The following is a 17,090-nucleotide window of genomic DNA, read 5'->3' as shown; positions in this document are numbered from 1 at the left end:
TGCGCTCACAAACTCATCCACCGTTGATTCGTCAACAGCTTCCGAAAATTCTGATAGTTCGCTCCAAACTTCGGCAACACTGGCGACGGCTTCGTCGCATTCATCAGAATTTACGGTCATCACCGAGCACGCGGAAGTCGGCACGGCTGAAGCAATTTCAGATTAACCACTCGTACACGGCCGTGCGTACGGGTCGCGAGTTAGGACGCTTTAGCCCTAATCTCCCCTTATTCTTCAAGATCGTGCCGAGAGTGCTCTTCGGAATCTTGTGCTCTGCGGGGACATCCGACTTCTCACCGCGTTCGACACGATTTATGATTGCGAGCTTCACGACGAAAGGCAAATTCTTCCGCTTCATCACGGCAACACTGCAAGGGAAGGCCTACAAGGCGCACACAACGACAGCGAGACAAGGCGCACTTTCGCCATCTTGCATGACGAGGGCACGAGAGCATCTGATTGGCTGTCTGAGCAAGCGCTGTGGGCGGGCCAGGATCATTTTTTGCAGGGGGGGTGCCGTTGGCTCGTCCGAAGCAGCGCGGTCGGGCGCGGTCACGGTAGGGAGAGCGGTTGGATGGAGCCGCGCAGCCGAGTTTTCTCCGCCACCGCGAGGGAAAGCCAACTTCCGGGGGCACTTTCCGCCGCTTGACGTTCGATATATCGGTTGTCGCTGCTATTTTTGTTCGATGTAAGCGTAATTTTTGCGATATATACTCATTGTAACTATATCGTGTCCATAAATTGTTCGATATATAGAATAATTCGATGTAAACGGGTTCGATATAGTCGGGTTCGACTGTATACGTTTCCTGAGTTTGCGGTTGAGGCGTTGCCGTTTCCATCGTCGTGTCAACCCTCTGCGGGCGTTCCAAAGATGAAGTAAATGCGGGTCTATGTCTGGTGTCTCGGTTGTGGTGCGCAGTGTGCTCGTGGTGGCCTCTAGATCTTGTGCGAGAGAGTCAAGCCAGCGTTCGTACCCTTGGCGCTCAGGTGGGTCCTGGCGACGTTCCCTGAATTTCGCCCAATCCGTTATACGCACATTTCGCTCGGGCCTGCGCGCACCCCGTAATGACAAGGTGGTCGCCACAATGTAGTGGTCACTACCAAGGTGCTCCTCTAAAGGCCCGTGCGCAACGACTGGGCCAGTATTGCGCACGAAGGTAAGGTCAGGGCAGGTGTCACGAGATACGCTGTTGCCCATCCGAGTGGGGTGCTCTGGGTCGGTAAGGAGTATGTATCTCATGTTACAGATGGCATTCCATAAGCAGGTCCCTTTAGCCTGCGATTTAACGTAACCCCATGCAGTATGCGGAGCGTTAAAGTCGCCGGCCATCACACAAACCCGTCCAAACCTACCAAATTCTGTTAATAGGTGCTGAAAACAGTGCGTTCGCGAACGGGGGGAACTGTATGCATTGAGTATAAACAGACTCTCGCTGCGTTTACCTTACGTAATTATTTCGAATATTTGGTGAGGAATGTCAATGTTCGTGGTATGCATGTGACATGTAACATGTTTCGAAACTAGGGCGCCCACAAGAGGAGAGACACCCGAGAGCGTGCTGTAGCCGGATAAAGAAGGGGTGCAATTGACTTCCTGTAAGAGGATGACATGGGGAGGGTTCGTGGATGTGGTGATATACTGCTGCAGGGAACCTCTTTTTCGGCGGAATCCCCTACAATTCCACTGCCACACCACTAGTTGCTCCGCATTACGCGGCGCCATCATCATCGTGAGAGGAAGCAGGCCGTCGTGCATAGGGATGCGGGCGCCGGGTGCCCACATTTGAAGGTTGCGGCCGAGAGCCTTGGTCGGAAAGCGCACTTTCGTTGTTACCGCTAAGCTCAGGAACTTGCATGCGTGCGAAAGTGCACTCTATACATGATTTTGCTTGCTCCATGATCCCTATTTGAAGGGCCTCCATTTGGCGTTCTATCCTGTCCAGAGCCGCCTGCATACTAGTGCTCATGTCTGCCACCAGCGCGTCCATTTGTTTTTGTAGGCGCTCACAGTGCGCCTCCATGTCACGACGTAGGCAGGCTATTTCTATTAGAGGATTGGGATTTGGTAACGAATTGGTAATAGGGGAAGGGGTAGGGAGAGATTTGCTGGGCGGAGCGAGCTGTGGGGTACCCTTCGCCCGACCTACCTCCCGAGGCGCCTCCATTGCTGTTTTCTTCTCCGGGGTCCACTGCACCCCTGAAGGGACCAGGGTCACCTTGGCTGGGGCGTTGGTCTGCAGGGCCTTCTTGTAGGGTTGCCGGGAAGATGGGGAAGGAGGGCGCTTCTCTGGGAGGCGCACCGATGCCTCGCGGGATCGGCACCGAGACTTGGAGCGGGTCCGGAACTTGCGACGGGAGCTCGAACGGGTCTCCCACCAGACTTTTCTGGTCTCCTTCGTTGGGGCGCGCGACGTTCGGGTCTCCGCCGTATCTGTGGTAGTGGTCGGGTCGCTGGAGGGTTGGAGTTCACACTGCTCTTTCTCGAGAGCTTTCCACACCCAAGCTTTGTTCAGTGTCTGCCTAGCACGCCACGGGCAGTTTGGATTCGCTGTAGGGTGGGTGCCGTCACAAGATCTGCAGTGTGGGTTGCACGGATGTGACGGGGTGGGGTTGTCAGTCCCGCACGTTGTGCAAATGACCACGTGCGGCGTAGGACAGTAATCAGCCCAATGGCCGAGCTTGTGACATATCTTGCAAACCAGTTGGCGGGGTCGATGGGGGTAGCAGCGGAGTTCGGCACCATAGAAACGCACGTAGCGAGGCACTTTAAGTCCTTCAAATGTTACCAACGCAACGTTGGTTTGACCCATCATTCGTGCTTGAAGTATTTGAGTTCCAGGAGCCACAAGCTCATCCACTAGCTTGGATGACGATGTACCGGGCAAAAGGCCAGGAACAATTCCCTTGCATGAGTTGTCTGGGGCCGCAAAATATGTCGTGATGGGATAGACCCGCTGACCAAGGTTCAGCTCCCTCACCTTGTACAATGCGTCGGCTACGTGTGACTGCGGTGTGCTGATGATTGCCAAGTTCTGCTGAGGTCGCAGTCGGAATATGATGTCCTGACGATCCTCGGTGGTCAAGCCGGCAGCACTCCATAGAGCACTGGCGAGTTCTGGGCGCGTCCACTTATCGAGACAAAGTCCTCCGTGAGGCCGCAGAATTATCTTTTCATCGTGCAAAGGAAGTTGCGGCAGGTTCTGATTCCGAATGCACTTGCGTACGGTAGGCGGGGAGGCGTCCGGAATGCCCAAGATGTTCTCGGAGGGTTGCGTCTTAGCGCGCGTTTGATGGTTGCGTCGCTTATATATGACTGTCTTCCAACAGCCACCTGTGTCGTCGTCAGTTTTGTCGTCGTAAATGTTCGGGGCAGCATCTTCCTCCATCCTTTCCCCTGTCGGAGTGTCTACCTCTCGTTGTTGGGAGGGAAAATCGGCGACGATGGGATCGGCGGCCACTCCCGCAGTATCCACCTCGGTCGTCTTCGTTGTCGAGGAACGCGCGTCGGCGTTCTCCGTCGCCCATTGCGTCTTCTGCTCGTTGGAAAATGACGTTGCGGTAGATAAATGCTCCAATCAAACAGAGCGGTGAATTGGTTGAAGGCCTGAAATCAAGGAGGAACCGTTCCTTCCACGTACGCCTCGGTTCAACTCTCTCAAAGAACTTCATTCAGGAGAATGGGGTACCACAAGGGTGTATCTTAAGTACAACCCTTTTTATTGTAAAAATGAATTCCCTAGGACAAATAATTGCGAAATCCATTATGTATTCAGTTTACGTTGATGATCTCCAACCTGCACATCCTCAAACGTATCAGCATGTGAGAGGCAAGCACAGTTAACAATAAATAAACTAGCAAATGGGCAGATAAAAATGGATTCCAGCTTTCTCCACAGAAAACAGTGGCTGTTATGTTCTCACTGAAACAAGGTTTACAGACTGATCCCACCCTACATATTAATGAATCCGAACTTCCAGTAAAGAACGAGCACAAATTCCTAGGCATTACTTTTGACAAATGACTTACTTTCCTACCTCACATAAACACTGAAAAACAAGGCCTCTAGAGCACTCAACATACTTAAAGACCTTTCACGGCATGCCTTCTACGAATTTATCGCTCCATCATATGCCTCTCCTTGGACGATGGGTGTATAGTGTATGGCTCTGCCAGATCATCATATTTGAAAACGATTGGACTCGGTACACAATTGAGGTTTACGCTTCTCAACTGGTGCTTACGGGACGTTGGCCGTAACTAGTTTGTATGTAGAAACTAACGAACCCCCACTTGCAGACAGAAGCATGCTCACATGCTCAACGCTCTAAAAATCCGTTCTCTGCCAAAACGTATTTGTTACCCAATAGTTACCAAGTGCCCATCTAGAATACTATTCATAAACACCCCAGGCTACCAGACCACTCCTCCGTTTTGAAGAGAAATTCCAAGAGTTAGATGTAACAGACACCCTGCCTAATATTTCCCAGAAACCCGGTCCACTGCCTCCCTGTTACTGCTTGCCTTCTGTTTGTGACTTCTCAATAACACGATTTCTGGAAAAAACTAACGCCGCAAGAACATATATTGCAAGAATATTTAGCTCTAAAGAAAAAATAGGGGAATATACTGCATTTTATACCAGTGGTTCCAAAGCTGCACACTATGTGGGAAGTGCTGTCATACAGAATATCTGGTGAAGTGTAGTACGGCTGCCCCAATGTGCATCCGTTCTCACTGCAGACAGTTATGCAATTTCTATGGCTGTGGAAAGAATAATAAATGAAAACATTGAAAACATCATTTACACAGACTCACTAAGCATACTTACAGCACTTCAGCCTAGGAATGCAGTTCTGTCAATAATCAGGGACATCCTACACAACATAAGAGCCACAAGTGGGGAACAAAACATCAGATTTTGCTGGATGCCGAGCCATGTAGGAATCTGTGGCAATAAGAAAGCAGATGAGTGTGCAGCGAAAGCTCGATATAAGAAAAATCAAAAACATAAGAATTCTTTACAGAGACTGCATGAAATTAATATGCCATAAACTGAAAGAAAAATGGCAGTCCACATGGAACAATCAAACGAACAATAAGCTACGCCTTGTAAAACCCATCGTAGAAGAGGGGAAGTCATGTTCACACCAAGAACGGTTTATCGAAGTTGTCTTATGTTGCCTCTGCATTGGACACGCACACCTTACCCACAATTTCTTGCTGTCAAAAAAAGACAAGCCTGTTTATGACAAATGTGGAGATGAACTTACAGTAACCCACATATTACTCTCATGCAAACAACTTCAGACATTGATAAAAAAATATTTGATGCCATTTTACAGTGAACACATTCCTTTTCATCCTTCATTGATTTTAAGGGAAGATGCACTGGTTGAGACAATTCATGTTTTTAGCTTTTTAGAAAAAGCCGGTTTTCTTGAAAAATTCTAAAGCCCGACCTTGTTCTCCTTTACATCCAGTGACACACCTCATCCACTTTGTCATGTCTGAGAAGAAGGCTGAGGCGGTTATTTAATTTGTTGGAATCCTCGGGGCCCTCTATCAGAAAAGGACTCTTCGAGGGTGCCCAGCTTTTTTTATACATTATACGTTGTGGTTGGCGCACGATAGCCTTAGTTGCTTATGCGCCATTAAACTCAACAACAACATCAAGGAGGAACGATTGCATTTTTGCTATTATTGATGTTACATCTGCTCGACCATAACCTCAAAGTATCTTACTCTTTTTGTTGTGTAAGGTTCGTGCTTTGATAGCAAAGTGGCTATCGTCACCATGCCAGCACCGACACTCATGGACAAAATGGTGCCATGCATTTGCAACACCAGCCTGGTTGCTTCTCATCTGGTATCTGTACACATCGAAACTGTGTTTCAGAATGTAGTTTTGATACCACACTACTGCTATAAAAATGGCTTCATGTAGGTTTCCCTTCACATGTTATAGACTTTCTCTACACAAGTTATAGATAATGGCAACATCTTGCACTACCTCCACTCATGAAGCCAGTGTAGGAGTCCCTAGTATCAAAATGTGCAAAGTGTAAATAGCCTTGTGTGAAATGAGTGGAACGGTTGGTATAAGTTGTGGTCGGTCCCTGTGTCCAGGAGGATGGCCAGCCTGTTCTGCTTGGGGAGGCTTTGGTGGGTGGTGGCTCCCAGCTGGTGCTGGGTCAGCTGCAACCACTGCAGCTCGAAGGAAGCAACCAAGTGGCTGCTGCACCATTGGTATTTGCTCCCGTCAGCACCGAAGGCACCCTGATGACCACAGCGGCGCCTGCCACTACCACCGCCCCTACTCAACAGGAGGAGGAGGCAAGCACTGTCAGGTGGGCTTGGCATCCACTGGCACACGACAGGTTCAGGTGCCTATAGCTTTGGCTCAACATGGACGGCATTGTACGATGCTATTGCACCAGCAGTGTTGATCTGGGTTTTGACTGCCTCAGTGGATCGAGTAATTGATACAGTTCTTCTATCAGAAAACTTGCACGAAATATGTGCTTGTTTTTTTGTTATTTGGGCTGCCAGTAACTATTTTAATGCAGTAAAACCTTGTTAATTCGAATTCTGTGGGGATGCTACGAAAATTTGTATTATGCTAAATTCATAATAATGAAAGTCAGAAAAAAAGATTGCTCAGTTAAGGCACATATATAATTCGAAGCACTGGCCCAGCCAACGTAACCAGATGTGGCCAATGCGGTCCGGCGTTCTTGACGTTAATTAAGATAGCTCTTGCTCCATCCACGCATTCGTCGGCCCGACCCGCAATGCATGGCGTGGAGAAAAACAGGTGCCCATGCTGCTTCATCAATGGTCGCAGACAGCCGTTCAAAGCGGTGCGCAGGTTGGGGATCGTTCTATGCGTGCTTCGAAGAAAGCAGCGCTCACAGGTACGGTGCGCGCATCTAGAGGGGATGGCATTTCAGCTGGTGCAGCATAAGTGGCATAGCCTGACTGGCTGCAAGCGACCCGTTCCCAAAATGTCGCCTTTGCGCCACCGACGCTCGCCGCAGGAACAAGGGCTGCGCTCTAAAATGCATTTGCGAAACACACCACAACCTGGTGCAGTGTTGGTCTCCGTTGTATTATCGTTGCTGCACTGGCGTCCAAACACGTATCGAAGCAATGCTTTCCTTCGAATAATAGCCATGATTATCAAAAGCCATGCTTTTTTGGTACTGTGAGCGCCGATAAACGTCATAGCTGCCATTTTTTAGACATTACCTGGTGTCGCTTCTCGGCAGAACACCTCGTAGAGAATGAGCATAGCCTCTAGGACATTATATGAAAGAAGAAAGAAAAATAAATAACACGCAGTGCCACGCCCATGTTCTTATCTTGAAGGTACATAGAGAGGGAGAAAACCAACCTGCAACAGAGGTGTTGGCCGAGCCTGGTCTCGCGCAAGTGCATCTCTCTCCATTCGGGCCTAAACAATGGTCCACAGATGGAAAGAGCAAAGCAATGAGGCCAGCACAGTGAAGCCAGCATCGCCAACATGCTCTTGTGCACTAGCACTCTCCCCATCCACAATGGCGTGAAGTTCAAATTATCGGTGGCGGTGCGGATTTCAGGGTTAATTAGCGGGATGCGTTACATATTGCTTTCAGTATACTGTTGGACGGACCGTGGTGGCCACTTCGAATTACCCGAAATGTTGAATTAATGAGTGGTGAATTTACGAGCTTTTACTGTATATTGAAAGTAGAAAGACGAGTTGCGTGGTTCTGTAAGCACCTTGGGACCAGGGTTGGAGTCGAGCATGAGGTACCCTATTTTCCTGAATCTAATGCGCACCTTTCTTCCGCGAAAATGGGTCTGAAAATTGCCAGCATGTTACAGTCGAATACTAAACCAAAAGCGCGTTTGCTTCATTGGCAACAGGCTACCATCATAGCCATCGAATGCAGTGTCATCGTCATCACGAAGTGGCAACAGAGCATGATTTTGTGAAGGTTGCTGTCGGTATCACTTAGTGCTCGACTATAATCTTGTGTGGTATTTTTGGCCAATAACTTTTGGACATAATCACTTGTGCAAAATTTTGTGCAGCTCAGCACTCGACGTGCTGGTGTAATTGGCTGCCAGTGTTTCTGGTGCTGTGCCAAGCTTGCTCTTTGCACATGGTGCCAGGAATGCTGTTGGTAGCACACTTTTGACAAGTCTGGTGCATAGTCTCGTAAAAGTAACAGTAGTATCTCTAAAACCGATCACTCGAGATTACCGTGTCTGTATGCTTGGTATTCGTGGCCAATGGTGAACATGACGTGGCACTTTCATTGTTGAAGCTCATTAAAAAAAATTTTATGTTCTTTGAAGGTAAATTCTGCATGTCTTCTTTTGTTCTAGCTGGGAACGTGGGGGCATGCTGTATTTTTATCTTATAAATCAGATGTGTGGTACATTCAGCTGTGCTTTTATTTTCTTATTTGAAGCCCAAGAAACTAGAGTGCACGTTAGATTTATGGGCGCGTTAGAATTGGGTAAATACGGGTAAATATGGTAGGTCAAGTATGATAGTCAAGAGACAGAGGTTGCCCTGGCAATAAGAATGTGATTAGAGCAGCTGGCGTTACCAGTGGCTTCGCCAGGGATTGTGCAGCAGCTCGATTGTTCGTGTCATCCACCATGGCGCGAAAAGTAGTTTGCAACATTTGAAATTTATCCTGTTGTAAGCTAATAAAATTGGGCCGAGACTCTTTAAAATTTGTATAATCTAAAAACTTGTATCAGGCATGACCGTATCACCACGACTCTACAGTGCTATATCCATGGTGCCTACTAATCATATAGCAATGTCAGTAGTTAAACGATATAACGAACTTCAATGTAGCGAAATTCTCGATATAGCAATATATTTAGCTTCTCCATGGAACACCATGTATGTGAACCTCAATACAGTAAAACCTTGTTGATTCGTATTTGGCGGAACCAAGAAAAAAGTCCAAATTAACTGAATGTGAAATTATTGAGGGTACCAGGAGAACTATAAAAAATTGGTTAATACATTAACATGATTTTATTTACGGAATAAATCTGCAAATCCTGTTTCTACTTAGCACAAAAGCAGTTCGGAAGCCACAATTCTTGTCATCCTGCCATTGACTAGCGGTCGCAGCAGCTTCTTTCGCATTGCAGCTGTAGTGCAAAACCTGTGTCTTCATCCAAGACATGCTTTTCGCTACTGCGTGCACATCCTGATTACTTTTTCACCAGTGAGCTGGTCAGCAACAGGTCGTCGTCTATTGCAATGTGGCCAGTGAATTTTATGCCAGTGTGGGGGCTGCGGCATGGCACTGAGTCAAAATGAAACTATTGCTCACTACAGTTGCTGTGAACGAAACCGTGGTCACTGTCGATGCAGTCATGGATGGGTGGCAATCATGCAGTTCTGAAGGCACACAGCCTATTGCTTGCTGTGTCCTCTGCGGACGAAACCTTGGTTGCGATCGACGGCGCAATCCCAAATGCTGACGGATGTTCTGAAGGCTCACGGCCAACCTGCCCTCACTCAAAACGAAACCTTGGACATGCAGAGTGTGTACCAACTGGGAAAACTGGGAATTCTCAGTGATTTTAGGGAAAACTCTGGGAATTTGTGCTTCTATCAGGGCAAATTAGCTGTAACTTCATTGAAAAAAAAAACGAAAGCCGCAGTAATGCTGGCTCGAGTAACAGAGAGGAATCGTAACGAATTGTTTTTGACGATGTGTCGTCGGTTGGAGGAGTTGCCAGTGTACAGGCAACGACCAATTTTCCGAACGCCCGATTTTTGGGACATGCCCGATAATTCGAACGGCTTCGCGGCATCACCACGTACCCCATAGTCAATGTAATAAGGATGTGTGAAATTTCGGACTCAAGAACCCTTTGGTGTCCGATTTTCCAGACTTTCTGCCATAACCGTAGGTCCAAAACAGCATTAATCAAAGCCACTATTGCCGCCATTTTGATTCCCTCGCCGTCTCGAGCCGGTGCTCTTGCATGCAGATCCGCAGGTAGCCGTGGCCACCACCACGGCAACGCTAGGCCTAGCTGCTTCGACGTTCGCTATTAAGCTTCTTGCATTTGGTGCCGTCTTCTTTCATCAAAAGAATTCGCCGCAGTCAGCAATGGCACCATCTCCACCTTTGCAATCTCCGCGATCGGCTTCGAAGCTAGGAAAGTACAATGCGTTGCATAATGCCGGTTCCCGAAAGTCAGCGTAGCCTCAACACAGCAATGTTACGCGGTGAATCATACACGAAGTACCGTAAAAACCCACATATAATACAAGTTTTTTTTCCTATTATTAGCATCCCAAATTTTCATTTCGCACTATATGCGGATCCAAACAAAAATTTCAGTCAGAAATTTGGGCTAGAAGTTTTGGTTTCTTTATTGCTACGTGGCTATGGCTTGACTTCGTTATTGCTGCATGGCTACGGCTTGGTTTCGTTATTGATGCGCAGCTACAGCATCGTTTCTTTATTGTTGAGTGCGCACCTTGGCAGCACACGTGCAAACCACGCTTCGCGAAGTGCATCTTTTTTATTCCGCATTGAAGGACCAAGATGTCCGGACCACGAAAACAGTACTTGGCTGCTTTCAAGAGAAAGGTTATTTGAGCCGCACAGGACATCGGCAACTGTGCGGCTGGGAGGCAGTTTGGCCTCAACGGGGCAAGCATTCGCCGATGTCGTCTACAGAAGGAAGCCCTTTTCGCATGCACCAGAATGCAAAGAAGCTTTCGTGGCCCAATGAGCAGGACCTTCCCGGAAATCGAACTGGCCGTGACGGAGTTCGTATGCCAACAGCGAGTTGCGCATCTAGCTGTGAGCATAGAGCTTATGCAGGAAAAAGCTAAGGAGCTTGCCAGAGAAAAGGGGCTACCGAGCTCCACCTTCAAAGCGAGCAAGCACTGGATTTATTGCTACATGTGCCGTGCTGGATTTTCCTTGCGCTACCAAACATCAATTTCGCAAAAGCTGCCCGAATCGTTTGAAGAGCTGCTTGTGGCTTTCCAGCGCCTCGTTATTTCACTGTGCAAGTCTAAGAACTTCCAGCTAGGGTGAATTGGCAATGCTCACCAAATGCTGGTTTATCTGGACATGCCATCGCTCGTCACCGTGCACGAAAAGGGCTCTAAACAAGTTTATGTCCGGTCCACTGGCCACGAGAAAACGCGAGTTACTGTCATGTTGTCGTGCACGGCAGATGGACGCAAGCTCCCACCCTATGTCGTCTTCAAATGCAAGACAGTGCCTAAACGTGAGTGATGAATCCGTGCCATACACAGTGGTGGCTGCGCCAAGACAACGTTTATTGCTTTGATGCGTGTTAATATAGGCGTTGTGCTAGACTGTTAGAGAGGGAGTGTGAGGAGGAGGAACCGCGGCGATAACTGTTACCGTAAGCTGGCGTGACGTCATCCCGATGTAGCATCTCGTTCACCCTACGGTACATAGCGGTCTGGGGGTTTTCGTTTCCGGCCTGACTGGCGCAGCGCTGGCGTCTGGGTGCTCGGGGCAGCCTCGCGTATTCTTGGCCCCTGCCCTGATGTCTCAACTACTTGGGGGCTGGCAGTTCCTTCTTGGCACTCAGGATCACAGGCTCCATCGTCCAGGTCATGCTCCCCACTCGTGGCTTGATCTGGTCGCTGTGTCGATGAATGTTCTCCCCCTCTGGACCATCGGCGTTCACCATGTGAGTGCCGTCTGATGACGTGATTTGGGCTGGGATCCATGGCTCGCCTCATCCGAAGTTCTTTACCCAGACAGGTTCCCCCGGCTGCAACGCACCAGGAACGTGGCGGTCAACTGGAGACAATGCCACTGCATTGTCCAGTCTGGAACAGAGCTCATAGCCCGTGAAGCCTGGGATACGTGGAGCGGAAAACTGGCGTCCAGGCGACGAAATATGCCCGGTGTCGCACGCTCGCCCCTCGGCGCCCAAAAATGTGACTCCCACCAGCTACCCGGCTATAATCGCCGGCGGAAGTGGCGGGAGTGCCTCGGACGCTCACCAGCCGTCGCGACGATTGATCTCTGACCGACTTCCGGCAGCCGCCGAACGTTTTTGTGTCTTTTTTCCTTTTTAGTTGGTGCCTCCATCGGAACGTTTGTCGCGAGGCCGCACTGGAGCGACAGAATGTGGCCATTTGCGCTTGTTTGGCTGTGCACTTTTGGTCTTTCTGCACTTGAAAGGGGCACCATTGATCGTTACAGCCGAATATTGAATGTTTGAGAGCATTAAATTAAGAGTACAAATTTGTGTATACTTATTTTTCTTCTACAAACTTCAGTGACGTGCTCACGAAAAAGATAATTATAAGTGCGGTACAGTTTTCTTACCAAACCTTTCAAAAATTGCAATTACTGTGAAATATCTTACTTGACACATTTATTCTGCGTAAGTGTTGATTATTACTCGAAATGCAGAAAAATAAGCGACAGCAAAGGTAACCTTTGCCCATTATTACAACGCCAAATTGCAGTAAACCTGGCAGTAAGTACTCCAATAAGTACATCTTGGAAGTCTAGAAAAATTGGTGCCGATGTTCTCAATAACATTTCCTTGCTTTAAAAAGTTAACTTTCATCGGGGGTGATGGGGTATTCAACTCTTTGAATTTACTGGTGATGCCAGCATCACTAGAACCGTCACGTGGGTGCTATAAGCTAGCATTGGCTAATCTGAACTAATATTTCGTCTTTTCGCAACTCTTGCTGGTGCTTGTTCACACAGGTTGCACTCTTTTCTTTTCCAAGTAACAGGCTTTCATTCATACTCTGGAACATTGGGGAAGATTGTTAATGGCACCCCATCGTTTGTCGACTGAGGCACATCGTGTGGCATTCCGGCTGGCTATAGCACACCTCGAAGTGCCACTCGCAGATTACAGTGGCATCATCCAAATATTTGTCACCACCTTTGATATTTCGGCCTCACTGTTGCAGTATCTCATATTTAGGGCTGTGAAAAAGACTGTCATTGTGCAAAATTCATGCTCAGGCACCACTCGCTCCTGTCGCTGCCCGCACACTGAAAATATATTGCACTGATCGTGTGTGAGAAGACAAAGCGCTCCACGCATACGGGGATGCATAGAAACAACCCACTATTATTAATACAATCGCTGCCAAGAGTTATTTCCGAAAATAGCAGGTAACAAGAACGAGAAAAGAAATTAAATGTATGAAAGCAAATAAAAAGAAAATGCATACACTAAATAAAGTAACTTTTATAAATTACTGACTTCCATGTTGTAGCTTGTACATACTGTTGTCGGCGTCCATATAGAAAAGGCGACGCTTGCAAAGATAGCATGCAAAGGGATAACTGAAGCTACTGCGCAAAAAGCCTAATGAAATCCAGAAGAGTACGTGGCACGCTGTATGCCCTGAGGTGAGCGGTAGACGAAACTAATGAGACACATATGGTGATGCACGGCACTAGTGAGCGTCCTATGAGCGCACATGTGACGATACCGAAGAATTCTGCTTCCTGTGAAATGCCGAAAGGCGTCGGAATAGTTTACAGAAAAAGCAGGTGTTCTAGACAACTACATGACACTGCCCAGCGTTGGTACGAAGAGGACGCGCCCGCTTGATATATATGGTTGTCGCGGATTGCATGACCGCTCACTCAACCTAGCCAAAATGGCGCAAAGCCAGCTGGCTAAAATGCTTGCAGCTCAATGAAATGTGTAAAAATCTTTTGTAAGTGCCTCTATGAAACTTTTTTCAAAGTTGTTTAGTCATTAACAACAAATAATACAATAAAAATCCCACTTCTTCTAAGTAGAACCCCGCTGTTACGTTCCTCGCTGCTGCGTTTTCCCGGCTGTTACGTCGTTTTCGTCCGGTCCCGGCATAGCTCCCATAGGATCCAATGTATTGGGTACCCCGCTGTTACGTTGTAGCTGTGAAAACGTTCCCGCATGTTACGTCGCGACCTGGCACCCCGAACCCGGCCGGGCAACGCGCGCCAACCGCCATTTTGACGAGTCTTGGCCAGGCTTGGCTACGGAATTGGCTACAAGACCATGGCCTCTGAGATTACACCCTTGCACGCGCGTAGGTAATCTCAGAGGCCATAAAAAGCCGCACGCGAGTTGGAGAGATTGCCACTAGATGGCCACTGCCTCGTCAGCCGAAGCGAGTAAAACCCGCGGGCCCGCAGCAATACAGTCTTTCTTGTTTGTGCGGTTCAACCCATCCGAGTTGTCCGTGTCCTCCCGTCAACAGCTACGCTGCCTACGCTTCGTCAGGCCTCGCTAATCCAGTCTTTCTTGTTTGTGCGGTTCAACCCATCCGAGTCGTCCGTGTCCTCCCGTCAACACCTACGCTGCCTACGCCTCGTCGGGCCTCGCTAACACCGCGACCGATTTGTCGTCCTTTGATGGCGTCGCGCAAGCGCAAGGCGCTTTCCCTCGAGGAAAAGCTGGATGTTCTCAACGCAGTCGACAGGCAGCCAGCGCGGAAAAGAGTCGACATCGCCAAGGATCTTGGTCTGCCACCCTCGACGCTTAACAGCATCGTTTCGAAGCGTGCCGAGATACAAGGGAATGCCGCGCTCTTCGGCCCGAAAGCTAAGCAGGCTCGTGGCGCCAAATATGGAACCCTCGACGAGTCGCTTCTTACTTGGTTTAAACAAGCCCGCGCTGCCGGTGTGAACTTCGACGGCAGCATTTTGCGCGAGAAGGCGATGGAAATAGCCGACCGACTGGGCATCAGTGACTTTGCGGCGTCAAATGGCTGGATCGACCGTTTCCGAAAGAGGCACGGCATCGCGTATAAGACGGTATCCGGGGAAGCAGCAAGTGTAAACTTAGAAACAGTCGACGATTGGAAGGCCACACTATCTGCCATAATTGAGGGGTATGAGCCTCGTGACATATACAATGCCGACGAAACGGGTCTTTTCTTTCGGGTGCAGCCATCCAAGTCTTTAAGCCTGAAGGGCCAAGCATGCCACGGAGGCAAATGCAGCAAAGAAAGATTGACGGTGCTCCTTTGCTGCAACATGGATGGCTCGGACAAGCTGAAGCCATGGGTAATCGGAAAATACCGAAACCCATGACGGGTTCTTTGTTCGAAGAATTTCTTCGTTACTTCGACAATAAGATGGGCTCCCAGTGCAGGAATGTTGTCCTTTTTCTGGACAATTGTGCTGCCCACCCGAAAGACCCGTCGTTTCTTCGGAACGTTAAGCTTGTTTTTTTTCCTCCAAACACTACAAGCCACTTGCAGCCGTTGGATGCCGGAGTCATAAAGAACTTAAAGCACTCGTACAGGAAGTCCATCGTAAAGCGCTGTCTGGCGCGTATTGATCGCGGACAGCAGCCTACGATCATTTCAATACTGGACGCTATGCACTACGTCGCTTCAGCGTGGACTGCAGTGAGCGCGTCAACTGCACAGCACTGCTTCGCGCGGTGTGGCTTTCGCATGGACGGCGGAGAGGAAACTGCCACGGAAGCTGAAGAGACGGTAGCAGCCTCTGATGATCAAGAGCTGAGTGAAGCTTTGAATGCGCTGGGTGCCACGGGAGTCACGTATGACGACTACGTCGCCGTGGATGCTGCTGTCGTGACATCCGAGTGTCGGAGTATCGCAGAGATCGTTGCAGACTCGGTCGCGAGTGAAGCCTCAGACTGTGGTGACGACGAGGAGCACGAGCCGCATGATTCCGGGGAGTTGGCGGACCCGAGCTTTGCAGAAGCCGTCGCGGCTCTGGACCTCCTTCGCAGGTACGTCGCACCTCAAAGCGACGCTGAGAGCAATGCGGCTTTCCAGGCCATCGAGAAACGCGTCGTGTTTTCCAGCGAGCGGAAAAAACGGCAATCGACCATTCTCGATTTTTTTAAGACCTAAGCTCACTTGATGTCGAAATAAATGGTTTCAAGGCAAAGCTGCACTGTTTTCATTAATTTTCGGACCTTTCCTCACTGTTGCGTTTTCCCGGCTGTTACGTTTTTTTTTCGCGGTCCGGTGAAAAACGTATGAACGGGGTTCCACTGTATTTGTTATCCAGAAAAACATTCGTAAAGTCTGGCAACACTGAGAGATATGCGGCGAGCACTTAGCGACGTTCGCCTGTTTGTTGCTGCATGTAAGCGAAGCCAGCGAACCACTGGCGTCGTCCCGCTGCATTTATTTGTGCCGTACAATGTTCGCCGTGAAAGAACACTCCATGTATCCCGGGCTTGAGTTTCGCTGGGGTACTGCCCCCAGCCTGCGGCGTTCTTCGGTACCTGTGCAGAATCCTTGCCAAGTGTGTTTTCAAAGACCCATGGACATTCTTAAAAAACTCTTTAACAGTTTGCACGGTGCGTTCCGCGAGCCCGTTGGACTGCGGATGATACGGTGCTGTCCGGAAATGTGTCATGTTATTCAGCTTCATAAACTCCCGAAATTCAGCACTTGTAAATTGTGGGCCATTATCAGAAACCAGCGTCCAGGGCAATCTGAACGTGCCGAACAAGATGTGCTGGGCTTCTATGGTGACGTGGGCTATGGTGCTACTCAGGGGTACTGCTTCAATCTATTTACCATGTGAATTCACAACGATCAGTAGCATGTGTCCATCGATCGGCCCCGCAAAGTCAGTATGCAGCCTTGACCAATGCTCGCCCGTTTCTGGCCATGCGACCAGGGATTTCTTGGGGGGCATCGGCGCTGCTTGTGCGCAACTGGGACATGACTTAACCATGTTCTCAATCTCGTTATCAATCCAAGGACACCACAGCAGGGAGCGGCCTAGCTGCTTCATTGAGCAAATACCTTGATGGGTATCATGCAGCAGGTGTAATATTCCCGCTCTTGCGCTGTTAGGCATGATTACGGGATGGCCCCAGTACAGAAGCACATGACTCCATGTTATCTCAACCTTCCGGTTGAAGTATGGGTGCAAATGCAGGCCTTTGGCCCCAAGTTCCTTGGCCATCCTTCCCATACCCATTTTTGCACCTTTGCTAAGTCGTCATCATGCGAGGTGAGAACGGCCAGCTGTTTCACGAACATAACACCGTCATTGAGGTTTTCTGGGAGCAACACATACTTGCCATCCCCGATTTCTTC

At 49.0% G+C, this 17,090-nt stretch overlaps 1 protein-coding gene across 12 annotated transcripts in view; it reads left to right on the top strand.

The window, feature by feature from the left end:
• LOC142580151 (uncharacterized) overlaps positions 1 to 17,090 on the top strand; it is a 750,235-nt gene that overhangs the window by 33,488 nt on the left and 699,657 nt on the right. For all 12 annotated transcript variants that reach the window (XR_012827590.1, XM_075690998.1, XM_075691004.1 and 9 more), the window contains exon 3: positions 6,131 to 6,351. Coding sequence is in view for 11 of the 12 variants with exons in the window: in XM_075690998.1 (XP_075547113.1) it covers positions 6,131 to 6,351 (221 nt within the window). In the remaining variant the exon portion in view is untranslated. The remainder of the gene's footprint in view (positions 1 to 6,130; positions 6,352 to 17,090) is intronic.

This window comes from Dermacentor variabilis, chromosome 4 (assembly GCF_050947875.1).
Source record: "Dermacentor variabilis isolate Ectoservices chromosome 4, ASM5094787v1, whole genome shotgun sequence".
Taxonomy (NCBI): Eukaryota; Metazoa; Arthropoda; class Arachnida; order Ixodida; family Ixodidae; genus Dermacentor; species Dermacentor variabilis.
The sequence above is the reverse complement of the archived record's forward strand: the minus strand, read 5'-3'. Positions and strand labels throughout refer to the sequence as shown.